This window comes from Hoplias malabaricus, chromosome 2, assembly GCF_029633855.1.
Source record: "Hoplias malabaricus isolate fHopMal1 chromosome 2, fHopMal1.hap1, whole genome shotgun sequence".
NCBI lineage: Eukaryota > Metazoa > Chordata > Actinopteri > Characiformes > Erythrinidae > Hoplias > Hoplias malabaricus.
In genome coordinates, this window is record NC_089801.1 from 22,216,087 (window position 1) to 22,228,852 (window position 12,766).

General features: G+C 42.0%; 1 protein-coding gene across 4 annotated transcripts in view; it reads left to right on the forward strand.

Moving 5' to 3' along the window:
- Positions 1 to 12,766, forward strand: part of mcc (MCC regulator of WNT signaling pathway) — a 122,206-nt gene that overhangs the window by 98,148 nt on the left and 11,292 nt on the right. For all 4 annotated transcript variants that reach the window (XM_066659232.1, XM_066659231.1, XM_066659233.1 and 1 more), the window contains 2 exons: positions 6,368 to 6,602; positions 11,347 to 11,547. In XM_066659232.1, the coding sequence (XP_066515329.1) occupies positions 6,368 to 6,602; positions 11,347 to 11,547 (436 nt within the window). The remainder of the gene's footprint in view (positions 1 to 6,367; positions 6,603 to 11,346; positions 11,548 to 12,766) is intronic.

Below are 12,766 nucleotides of genomic sequence, written 5' to 3' on the forward strand. Positions count from 1 at the left end.
AATGGCGTAAAGAAAATGCAGGGTTAGGCTTCTGGATGATCCACTTATCTTTGTGCTAAACTGTGTGTTTATATGTATGTGTGTTTGTGTGTGTGTGTATGTGTGTGTGTTCCTCGTTTCTGAAGCAAGATGACATTCATATGCTCATCATACTAATCAGAGAAGAGCTGTAGATAATTGGTAATTAATTACATGGAGCTCAGTGCCCTGGAGCTTCTCTCATCCTCCGGAAAACAACTGAATTCAAAATGTCATGATCTCATTAGAATATTCCTAATGCAGGACAAGGGTGGGGAATTTCTAAAAATAAGTAGTTATAAATAATTTTAGAATGGAACACCAGCATCGTTGTGCCCCCTTGTGGAGAATCTTCATCCTGCTTAATGCGATTGAGTGAATCTGAGAATATGTTAATTACTCAAGGGGTTAGTGAGTCAGACTTTTTAGTTAATCAGTCAGTCAGCAGTGAGACAGATATGTAGTTAGTTTGTTAGTCATTAGTTTAGTAATTTATATATTAAGTCATTTAATCAATTAGTTAGTTGTTTACAAAGTTTGTCTGTTTTTCTACCATAATATCCTCTTTAATCTGTGATTTAAAAAAAAGGAGAATAACGTAAATATTTCTGAGTATTGTTTGCCGAGCTGTTTACTATAACATTAGCCTCTTTCAGTTCTCTTTACCCGTATGGGTGATACTCATCACCACTATCCAGTTACAACACCATATTTTCCAGGCTTTACACTGGATCTCATTCTGATTACGGGGGACCCGCCGTCCACTGGTTGCCACTGGCAACACCCTCCTGGTAACATAAGATCTGCTGCTGGTTGTTTTGAGGCTGTAACATGTTGGTTTCTCTCGCGTATTAAAGCGCAGTTGGTTCTTTAATCCTCATTTCCATCCGATACCTGAGACTCCTGCAGCTCTTTGAGCTCATGGTGCTATTAACCGGATGAATGCTAATGTGATTTAGCTTTGTGAATGGTAGCATTAGCATGCTAATTAGCAGCTCAAAGGTGATTTAGCGTCGCTAATGCAATGCTAATGAAGGCTGTCGAATGAGTTGTGTTTGAATATATCAGTGCCATGGTTTACTTAAACTGAGAGCACTTGCAGATCAGAATGAAAATCCGTGCTGGACGTCTGGTCACTCACTGGTGAAATTGGACTGGACGGAGTGTAGGATGCTCTTATTACAGGTGGTCCGTTGGTTTGAGCTCATATTGGGAACACAGCACAGTTGTTCGGCTCTGAAGTGTGTGCTTTTATTGAGTCTGTAGAGACAGTAAATTGCAGCTTGGTATTTTTCAGCATCTCAGCTTAGTCACAGCTCATTATCCAGTGCCCTGTGGACAGCAGAGGATTTCCACCTAAAATCTGCTGTAGTGTGTGTGTGTGTGTGTGTGTGTGTGTGTGTATATATATATATATATATATATATATATATATACATAAAATGATTTTTAAACACGTTTTCAATATTTCAATATACACTGTTTACAGCGTCTGTCACTGACTGACTTTCATTACAGGGCGCTGTTGTCAGTTCAGCACTCAATTTTAAATTTAGATTAAAAACATTAATATTTACAAAGCCAAGAAGTTAATGTTTGATAGTGAAGTCATGTTCCTTGTGTGTTCTTTGAAGTTTTTCAGTGGATTTCATGTTGTTCATATCAATATCAGAATTATTTCGTACTGTATATTACATATACATATATACATTATATCGTGTAATAAATATATTTTGATATAAATTATGGCCATATCGTCCAGCCCTAACATAGCCAAAACATATATTAATTAATTCATTCATTCATTATCTGTAACCTTTATCCAATTCAGGGTCGCGGTGGGTCCAGAGCCTACCTGGAATCATTGGGCGCAAGGCGGGAATACACCCTGGAGGGGGCGCCGGTCCTTTACAGGGCAACACACACTCACACCTACGGACACTTTAGAGTCACCAATCCACCTACCAACGTGTGTATTTGGACTGTGGGAGGAAGCCGGAGCACCCGGAGGAATCCCATGCGGACACAGGGAGAACACACCAACTCCTCACAGACAGTCACCCGGAGCGGGAATCGAACCCACAACCTCCAGGTCCCTGGAGCTATGTGACTGCGACACTACCTGCTGCACCACCGTGCCGCCCCTTATATTAATTAATTTTTTAAAAAGTTTTTTTGTTCGTTTCTGTTAAATAGCTGCAGATGTAATAAGTAATATTCCAGGAACTGATAAAAAATAATATGTCCTACAATCGATAACAATGCTTAAGAGATTAAAATAATAAAATTATATTAGTCATTGTTTTTATATTTCAGTTTTTTATTATGAGCTGATACAGGGTTGATAATATTACTCAATAAGATTGCCAGTAATGTACAGTTAATTAAATGGCAATGTTGAAATTAAATATGTGACAATACAACAGGCTCAACCATTGTGAATGTGGACACAAAATGCCATATGCAAAATGCTTCAAACCTGTATAATAACATAAAGTCGTCTTATGAGGATACTTCATTAAATATTAAAAACTAAACAAAGAAAGGAATGCTGAGTAGCTCCATCCCCAGGGCTACAACATTTATATATGTTTTTGTATAATTTCTCTTATTTACTTTTGAAATGTGTAATAATTTGACAACTGACCATCTTTGGTCAGTAAAGCACTGTTTATTTATAACCACGAGAATATTATATTTATAATGATAGTCCGTATCTGCGTCTGCCACATTTTTCCATCCATCGAGCCCTAATATGAGGATCCATGTTCTCACATAAGATGTTGTGGTTAAACTTCATTTTAATCCACAGCTTCCTTTATTCTCCAAGAAAATTATGAATATTTCAACACTCCATTCCACAAAGGCAAATATTTGTCAAAGACGATTCATTATTTAGCAGAGCATTCTCTGTACATAATGTGTTTAAAGATCAAGTGAATAGATGGAGAATTTCAGTGTTCTCTTCTTCACCGGTTCTAATCTGAGTCACTCTGCTGGGTTCGTTTACTTCCTGCTCCGGTGTCCAGGGCGATAGTTCAGATCAGTTTTCAGACCCAGGCCCGGACGATCCTGTAACAGTCCATTGATTTTGCCCCTTTTCCTCCTGGCCGGACCACTCTGAAGTGTCAACACTACTGCAGACCACACTGACTCCCATTAAACTCTGTATGTATTGATGAGCTTTCATTTATTACAAGCTACACTTATCGGTAAAACTCTTACATCTCTCACATGGTAAATTTACAAGAGGAGGAACAACATTAATGATTTTGAATGTCATTTTCTGCGTCAGTTTCTGTGACTAGTTCAAGAAAGCGTAATGGGTCCCACTCTTTTTGGCTACAGCATGGCCTCCCCCTCCCCATCATTTAGCACGGTGCTAGCCAGTGCAGGCATCATTGATCTAACATAGCCCAACCCTGCAGTTAATGCTCTCCTCCAAGCATGTTGAGGTCCAGAGAGATATTGGCAGCAATTAGCATATTCTCGCCTTCACATTCACAGCTTGGTAGCTTTGTGTGACTGGGGGTGGGGGGTCCTAGCTAATGGATAGGAATGGCTTTGTCTACATTAGGAAGGGAGGGAATTAGTCATGCTCAAACGGTTTTAAAGTTATTCAGTGAAAACAGAATGTACAAGTGAAAATTGCCCTACTCCTCCTCACTGCTAAACTGCAGTTTATTTTCACAATGTCTGCAAGGTACTGGTACATAACGGGAGGGGGGATCAGTGAGGGTGACCGAGTGACTGACCTGAGGAAACCTCAGTCATGTGACAGGAGGGGTTTATTTGAGGAGGAAGATAATGGGAATTGTCACTGTAATTAGGGAGATCGTTAGGAGAGAGGAGGAGAGAGTTATTTAGGGCAATTTTTCATGCTTCAGCTCTCCACATGGTGCTGTATGAGACTGAGCAATGTGTGTGTGTGTGTGTGTGTGTGTGTGTGTGTGTGTGTGTTTGATGAGCTCTTAGTGAACAGGTGTAAATGTACAGGTTTATGGGCTGTGTGTGCTGTTATCTGTGTGTGTACCTATAGAGTGAGAAGTCCTAGTGTCTTCATGAAAGAATCATTATTTTTCATAGTCATTTCAATGTTATTTTTGTCACATAACCCTGCATCATTTCACTCGGTTTTATTTGGGAGTAATGACTTGACTAATGTCTATGCTAAATACTGGGACAAATGGGTAACAGGTGTTTGGAACTGCTTGAGAGCTCCACGTTCCCTTAATTGTGCAAACATAAAAGGGCTGTAAATGTAACCATTGGAGTTAAAACCTGGTTTTGTTGCACGATAAACAAACATAAAAACAGCCAATGGAAATGCCAGATTAAGGAAATCCCACTGCAGAGTATTTGACTACTTCACTGTGTAGCTGTGCGTTGTACAGGTTTTTTCAGAACAAAATGTTAGTAGAGGAAAATGATAATAATTGTGTTTCATCATTGTAATGGATTTACATAGTGTAGTAACTCATATGAAATGGGACGACCGTTCAAGAGCCTGATACGTCATCAAAACACAGTTACCAGGCGACTAGAGGCGACTCTTAATGTATCTGCAGCAGTGGCGATTGCTCTGAGACTGCAAGGGAAGCTCAGCTTCCCCTAAAATGTAAAAAAATAAGTGATCAAATATATACTGTTGTGTGTACATGTCAGTGAATAAATATGCACTACAACGCGCTCAACTTTTGTTCAGAATCAGCTTCTTATCACTGGTAAAGACGCGGCTTTCCTCTCAATCATTCCCGCAGTTTAACAGTGTTTAAACAGTGCGGACGCTGAGCGTCTACAGAGTTAAATCGCGAAGCAGCGAAGTGCAGGGAAACGAGACGAGTCATTGTATAAATGCTGGGCTTTGTCCCGCCCATCGGACGCTCAGCGTCTCTGGGGGTCTATGGGGCACTGGGTTGGCCTCGGCTGGCCCGGACGCTCAGCTTCTGCATGATGATTGGATGATCTGTCTGAGGCTGAATCCCTTTTTGATTGACAGCGAAATGAGCGAATCAGCGACCCTTTGGTGTAACGATCCGTGGGAGCACAGGCGGACACACTTCACATGTATTGTCACATATTTAATTTCGACATTGCCATTTAATTAACTGTACATTACTGCCAGTCTTATTGAGTAATATTATCAACCCAGTATCAGCTCATAATAAAACACTGAAATATAAAAACAATGACTAATATAATTTTAGACTCTTAAGCATTGTTATCGATTGTATATATATATATATATATATATATATATATATATATATATATATATATATATATATATATATATAGTGGTGTTTTACAAAAGTCCAGCCTTCCTTAGTTACATTCAAAAATCTTTCATCTCAGGCTGAATGGTAACGTCTGTAAACCTGGTGCTAACTGAATAGATGTTCACCAGCACAAAGGAACATTCAGAAGGACACTGGAACATATGGCTTTACAAGATGTACTTGGCAGAGAACAATGAAACCGCATTTATTCATTCATCTTCTGAAAGCTCTTCATCCTGGTCAGGGTCATGGTGGGTCCAGAGCTGCCGGGAATCATCCTGGACAGGGTGGCAGTCTGCTGCAGGGCGTCTCACACACTCAACCTGTCACTCACAGACTTGTATCAGTGGATAGTTTCACAAAGCCAATCTCCTCACAGACCGTGACCCGAGGCAGGGACTGAACCCTTAACCCCAGGACTATGGAGCTACCTGTTGTGCTACTCTGATGCCCATGATGACTTCTTGAATATATATAATGAATGCAGCGGAATGTATTCTGGTTTATTGCATTTAAAGCAACATTGAGGAATATTTTTACCTGACGATTACAGCTTCATAATCATTGTGAGGCTTCATTGACCTGAAATAGGGAGAATAGAGCCTCTGTCGTTTCTACTCTGGGCTCATCACTGCAGAAATTACACTATGAAAATATTGGAGGAGGGTAGGTCACCCCTCCCCAATCCTTCTAATTTTCAAGATAGTGCTGTTAAAGTAACTGTAGGGGGAGCACTAGCAAAAATATGAAATCTTACTTCAGCTTCCTGTCAATTAAAGTAAAGATAAAAACACACATTAATTCGTGATGTTTTCAGCTTCAGGAATGAAATGCAAACACTGCCACCCTCCAAATATTCAGGATAGCATGTGCCAGGCACTATTCCTTAGTCTCATATTTCAGGTGATTTTACTGCCACTGCTGTCCTCACGACAAGTTTTTGGAAGAGCTTTTTTTATTTATCATTTAGTTCTGGAAGCTTAAGAATCATGTGAGTCATTATTTTGCAAATGTTCATTAACAGAAAAACATAAATGTATTATCTGACGTCTTCCCCGTCTCCACCACAGTACGACCAGCTCCACAGCCAGCAGCTGCGACACAGACTTCTCCAAAGAGGACGAGCAGCGTCTGAAAGACTACGTCCAGCAGCTGAAGAACGAGCGGGCGGCAGTGAAACTGACCATGCTGGAGTTGGAGAGTGTCCACATTGACCCGCTGAGCTATGACGTGAAGCCCCGCGGAGACTCACAGAGACTGGACCTGGAGAACGCTGTTCTCATGCAGGAGCTGATGGCCATGAAGGTAAACTGCATCACAGTATAATATTTATTGGATTTTATATCAGAAGTTAAGCCATGACCTGTTTCAGCCACTAGCTAAGGCCTCACCTGAGACTGGAAAGTAAAGATCGCATTAGGCATTTCCTCTGAAGACGAGCATGTGCACCATCACTGCAGCTCAACACTTTTGGAGGAGAACACTAACTTCCAGTGAATGCAGTTACATCGGTGGACAGACCCATTTAGACACAGTGATGACTGATATGTTGATGTCTTTTGGATTGATATTTTTTTGCTATTTGAAGCAGCTCCCTCTGATAATGTGGAGTCTCAGCCCTGTAGGAGCTGTCCTCCATTTCCCTGTTAATGAATTTTCTATGTGTATTCTTTCACAACCGCTGCCTTTCACTGGCTTTGAAGTCACTTCCTTCCAGTTCCTTGAATTTTCTCATGAATTCTTATCCTTGAATGAACAGCGTGTCCTAGCTCACACAATTCAATATGTTTGAGCTGGAATTCAATACGAAATATTTTGGTACCACTTTAAAATGAGTTTACGATGTTGTAAACACCTCAAAAGTCATTAATAATAAGAGATAGAAAGGGCAACAGTGACCTCATTTTTTGTCTAAATACTGAATGTGTCACAGAACTCACAGAAAACCTCAAGGTAAAGAATAAACTCAGACCTGAGAATGTGAGTTTAGTCATTTCACATGTTAAAGTACACCACATAATAATTAATGTATAAAAAGACACAGTGAGGTCAGTATCTGGCAAGATCTGTGGTTTAACCGAGTAGATGGATGTGGGTTCACTATTTGGCAAACAACAAGTCACTGTTGCCCTTTCTGTCTATGTGCTATATTTAGATATTACTGATTTTTAATGCGTTAACAACATGTTTAAAGACATTAATAAATATTTTAAATGTTTTATAAACCTTTCTAACAGTAGTCATAGTCTAAATTGGTACCAATATTACATTCTGTTTCAGAGGAATGAAGTACAATTTCAGATCTTTCAGTCCTCAAGGCTTTTGTGTTTTTAAGAGGAAGAGTGGACATTTTATAAGATTCTATGCCATATTTAGCTTTTTTTTATCATAACTTCAAAACAGTTGGTCCAGACTTTGTTCTTTTGACCCAGAACCTAGCAATCAAGTCTTCACATTATACAAGCTGAAGCAAACCTTTGGGTTCCTCTGATCCAATGATAGATTTTCAATATGAAAATTGATATTTTTAAAATTTGAGTGTATTCTCAGATTTGTAACTAATTTTCTCCTCAATTATATGTTTTCTCCTATTCCAGCTGAAGCTGGGAGCAAACACATGCCTCTAAACAGCTTAGAGTGTCAGAGGGGAACGCACACTGCCCAGATCTGTCACATCAGCTAACAGACACCCACACTGGAGACACAAAGCATCACCAGAGATAGACGATGTTCCAACGATCTCCTGATGTTCAGGGGCCAACACTTAGACCACTGCACCATCCAGGGTCCTTCTGCACATCGCAACAAACAAATAATAGACATCTGCTGAATTTAACAGAGGTTCAAAAAGTCTCCCTCAATCCACCTTTGATCAAGGCACCCAACCCACAACTGCTCCCCGGGCGCTGGGAATGTGTGTGTGTGTGTGTGTGTGTGTGTTCACTGCCACAGATCGGTTAAAAGTGGGAGACACATTTCATTTTACAACATAATTGCGTATTTCATTTGTCCCTGCGGTGAATAACACAGGGCTCAGTCAGTGGCTGAGGCTGGGATCAGAATCGCTTTTTCAAATCGCATTTTTCCAAATCTGAGAATGACATACGCCCAGGCAGTATATCACTTACAGTAGCTCTGCACTAATTTAGTCCTCACATCCACAGTGGAGCGAGCTGGAAATATTGGAACACTACGGGAGATTTATTTCGACTCAAGCTGAGCTCTTATTGGAGACGCAGAAGTACATTAGAGCCACAAATTCCAAGTGATGCTTTTACAGTAAAGGCCACCTGCACTCAGGCGGGGTGTGTGTGTGTGTGTGTGTGTGTGCGCGCGCACATGTGTGTGTGTCTGTTCTGGCCTAGCAGAGCTCTGAAAGAACTTCATGACTAAAAGTTTGCCTCCAGGGAAGCGTTGACTAAATTGAGGGCTTAGGCATGTTCAGAGAGAGAGAGGGAGAGAGAGAGGGAGGGAGAGAGGGAGAGAACCAAGGAGACACCTCAGGTAAATGAGTCCTTTGACGCTTTTCCAGTTTTCCCTTTAGCATCGGCGTTCCGGTGGTTTCCTCAGTGGCCTGTAGCCTAGAGACGCATTTAGATCAGAGTATGAGGGGAAAGAAGGGAAGAGGGAGCCTCCCCCCAGCTCCCTTTGAAGCCCTTCTTTCATCTGAACTTCACCTGTGCGTGCAGGTGACCTTCAAGATGACATTTTCCCAGCTAGCCTCGTGTCCTGACAGGAGACGTGATATTAGCACAGATAGAACAGACCAAAGGCCCAGATCTGACAGGCCCACAGGATCACAGTCTGCCCAGAATAGAAACCACACTCAGGATTATTCCGGAGTCAGCACTGCTGTGCGGTTAACCCTTAGGATATCGAGACCAGTGTCTAAGCAGAAGTGGAGGTGTGAGAGAGTGAATGGTAGTTTAGCCTTGGTCCTAGTCAAGGAATGTTGAGTTCAGTCCTCAGCGATGCCATGACCTGGGGTCCGTGACGGATGGCCATCCCTATCCCCTGCGTCACAAAGCTTGATGCTAGCGAAGATGAGAGTCTGGGAGCTGATGTAACAGCATGTTGAGGTCTGCATTGATGTTTGTAGCTGGCTGATTTAGTCATAACTCAGTTAGAGGGGAAAATGGGGTTAAAAATGCCATAAAAATTCAATTCAAATTAAAAATTAAAAATTAGTATCAATCAACACATGAATAAGTGCACGCCAAAAGAGCAGAATGTACCTTATTATATTATTGTACAACTCATTCATTCATTCATTATCTGTAACCCTTATCCAGTTCAGGGTCACGGTGGGTCCAGAGCCTACCTGGAATCATTGGGCGCAAGGCAGGAATACACCCTGGAGGGGGCGCCAGTCCTTCACAGGGCAACACAGACACACACACACACACATTCACTCACACACACTGACACTTTTGAGTCGCCAATCCACCTACCAACGTGTGTTTTTGGACTGTGGGAGGAAACTGGAGCACCCGGAGGAAACCCACGCAGACACAGAGAGAACACACCACACTCCTCACAGACAGTCACCCGGAGCGGGAACGAACCCACAACCTCCAGGGCCCTGCAGCTGTGTGACTGCGACACTAACCTGCTGCGCCACCGTGCCGCCCCTCATTGTACAACTGTTATGGTTTAATACAAATTAAGCCCATAGTGAGACCTTCCTCCATTCCTTTCTTAATCCCGATGCCAGTGTTTCTATTTGGTGAGAGCTAGATTTCTGTCAGTGAAGTTATTTTTATGAACAGTCGAGTTAATGGAGTTACGAAATGGTAGATTTAAGTAAATAAGTAAAATAAGTTTGGGCCAAAGACCACATCCAAAACTCCACTACAAACACCACCTCCCACGTCCTGTTTCTGCAGTCTACATCTACAGTTTCCTGTACCGCAGCCCCCTCACCCCCCTCTGGTCCTTGACTGCTTTCTTCTGATGAGTGACGGGGGAGAGCAAAAGCCCCCAGAGCCCCTCCCTGACCTTCAGAGTCTCAGACTCAGTTTTGCGTGTAGTCCGTGGAGAACATTAGGAAATTATGGAGTGATTCCATGAAAAGGGCAGATTCTAAACTTTTAGGAGAAGAAGGAATGAATTTATTGCAACAGCAGTTTAATGTGAAGTCAATGTTGTGTTTAAATTGTTTAAAAAAAAAACCCTAATAATTAAGTATTAAAAGTACGCTCTTTAATGATCGCTAACATCTAAGTCACCATCTTTAAATCATCGGAACCAAGTCTCACACATACTTTTAAATTATTATAAAAATGAATATATGACAATTTCTTCTCCTCTGAATGTCCCTGTCACAGGCAGCACTTTTAGTAACGGTTAAAGCTGGTGAAGGGAAAGAAGATGATGAGGAATGTTTGTCACATCCACTTTGCTTTACTAGACTCTGAAACTGCTGTAAGATCACCTTCTGACTAGAGCTCAAACAGGCCGTGTGCAGATGTGTGCAGATGTGGATCTGAGTCAGCAGCTGCTCGGCATGACTCACCGTGTCTCTCTGTCTTTGTTTTGGCTCTTCTTGATCTTTTGTGTGTCAGAGTCGTGGAGATATCGGTGACATTTTAAGACGAGCAGGTTTTGAGCTTTATCTCACATCTTGACTTTGAAGCCCTTGCTGTCAACATGCTGCTCTTTTGGCTGCTGCGGGTTCTGATGTGATTAAAGGGCTTATGCCGCTGTGAGCTGATGTTTATTGCCTTTCACTGCATTGCAAAAATTTAAAAACAGAAACTGGGTGTAATCCAGACCTTCCAGCTTCTAACTACGGCGTATTTAAATACAACAGTAATGAACTTAGACGTGCCTCCTTTATCTTTCATTCCACCTTAAATGATGCATTGGTTACATTAGAATGCCCAAGGGCTAGAATGTATCTGCGGTCCCGTTTAAGGTGGAGCGCAGATTTTAAGGAGAAATGTAGCTGCCACGGTGGTTTTAAGGGGGAATTTTTGGAAATGTTTAAGATGCTTAGGTACCTGAATGTAACTGCTCTCTCTCTCTCTCTCTCTCTCTCTCTCTCTAGGAGGAGATGGCGGAGTTGAAGGCTCAGCTCTATCTACTGGAGAAGGAGAAGAAGGCTCTGGAGCTGAAGCTGAGCACTCGTGAGGCTCAGGAGCAGGCCTACCTGGTGCACATCGAGCACCTCAAGTCTGAGGTGGAGGAGCAGCAGGAGCAGCGCAGGAGGTCACTGGGGTCAACAGGCAGTGCCGGGAAGAGTGGGAAGGTCAGTAACACACACACACACACACACACACCCATTCACATAATGGGTGAGGGGCCTATCTCTTAGGAACATGGCCGCTATCTTGAAAGCAGCCAAATTGGTTCAAGGGCATGTTTTCCCAATGGGAAGGTGGTCATGTAGCATAACAAGGAAATAAAAGGGTGTCCTGCGACTTTTGACCTGCCCTGTACTGACACCTACAGGGTCTCAGAGTTCCTGTACTGAACCTGTTATAAACATGAGGGCCCCTTTGTGAGGCACCCGCTCTATGGAGCATAAACGGCTTCACTCTTTCATTAATATACTCTGCTTTCTTTTTCCCCACTTGCAGTCACCCTGACAATGCAAAACAATACCTTTATAGTAGTCCTTTATACTAACCACACAGACTTATTACCTGACCCTCCCTGCAGTTCATTCTGGAGACACTAGGGTAATGGCATGATGTTTCTGGGAAAAAACACTTTTTTACGTTTTTACTCCTTAAAACGGCCATCGTGGTGTTTTTGTTGAGCCTCGTCCCAGAGTCTCAGACAGTTGTTCATGATCATCATTCATTAGGAGTGTTCTGTGTGTGAAGTGGGAGCAGCTGCTGGTGTGTGTGTGTGTGTGTGTGTGGCAGCCTCTGCTCTTGTGCTGTGATGACTGCTGTGAGGATTTGATTGCATTCATGTTGGATGATTAGTTCTGGATCAGAAATGCTCTTCCTGCTCATCCAGTGAATGGGATGGAGCTCTGTCACTCCAGAGAACACAGTTCCACTGCTCCACAGCTCAGTGCTGGAGGGGATTGTACCCCTGTAGTGGATGTTTGGGATTAGACCTGGTGACTGTAGACTCATGTGCAGCGTGAAATTATTTTATTATTTTCCTTTAAAACATTTCTGCTGTGATCAGTATTACATTTGGTTCTATGTTCCATGTTCTTCACCGCACGTAATCCATGGCATGACTAATTATGGTCTGTATGTGTAATATGCAGTTGTTCAATGTTCTTTAAAGTTGCAATCAGTGTCTTTTTTATTTAGGAAAGTGATTACTCAGTATTTGTTTATTTTTCTACATGGTCCAACTCATATCAGGTAAAGAATCAAATTGCCTTGCAGTCCCAGAGTGAGCCACTTTTTGCTCCATAGAGCGAGTCGCCCACATGGGGAGGACTTGAAAAATAAATAAATAAATAAATAGGTTTAGTGCCGAATCTCTGACACATCCAGGCC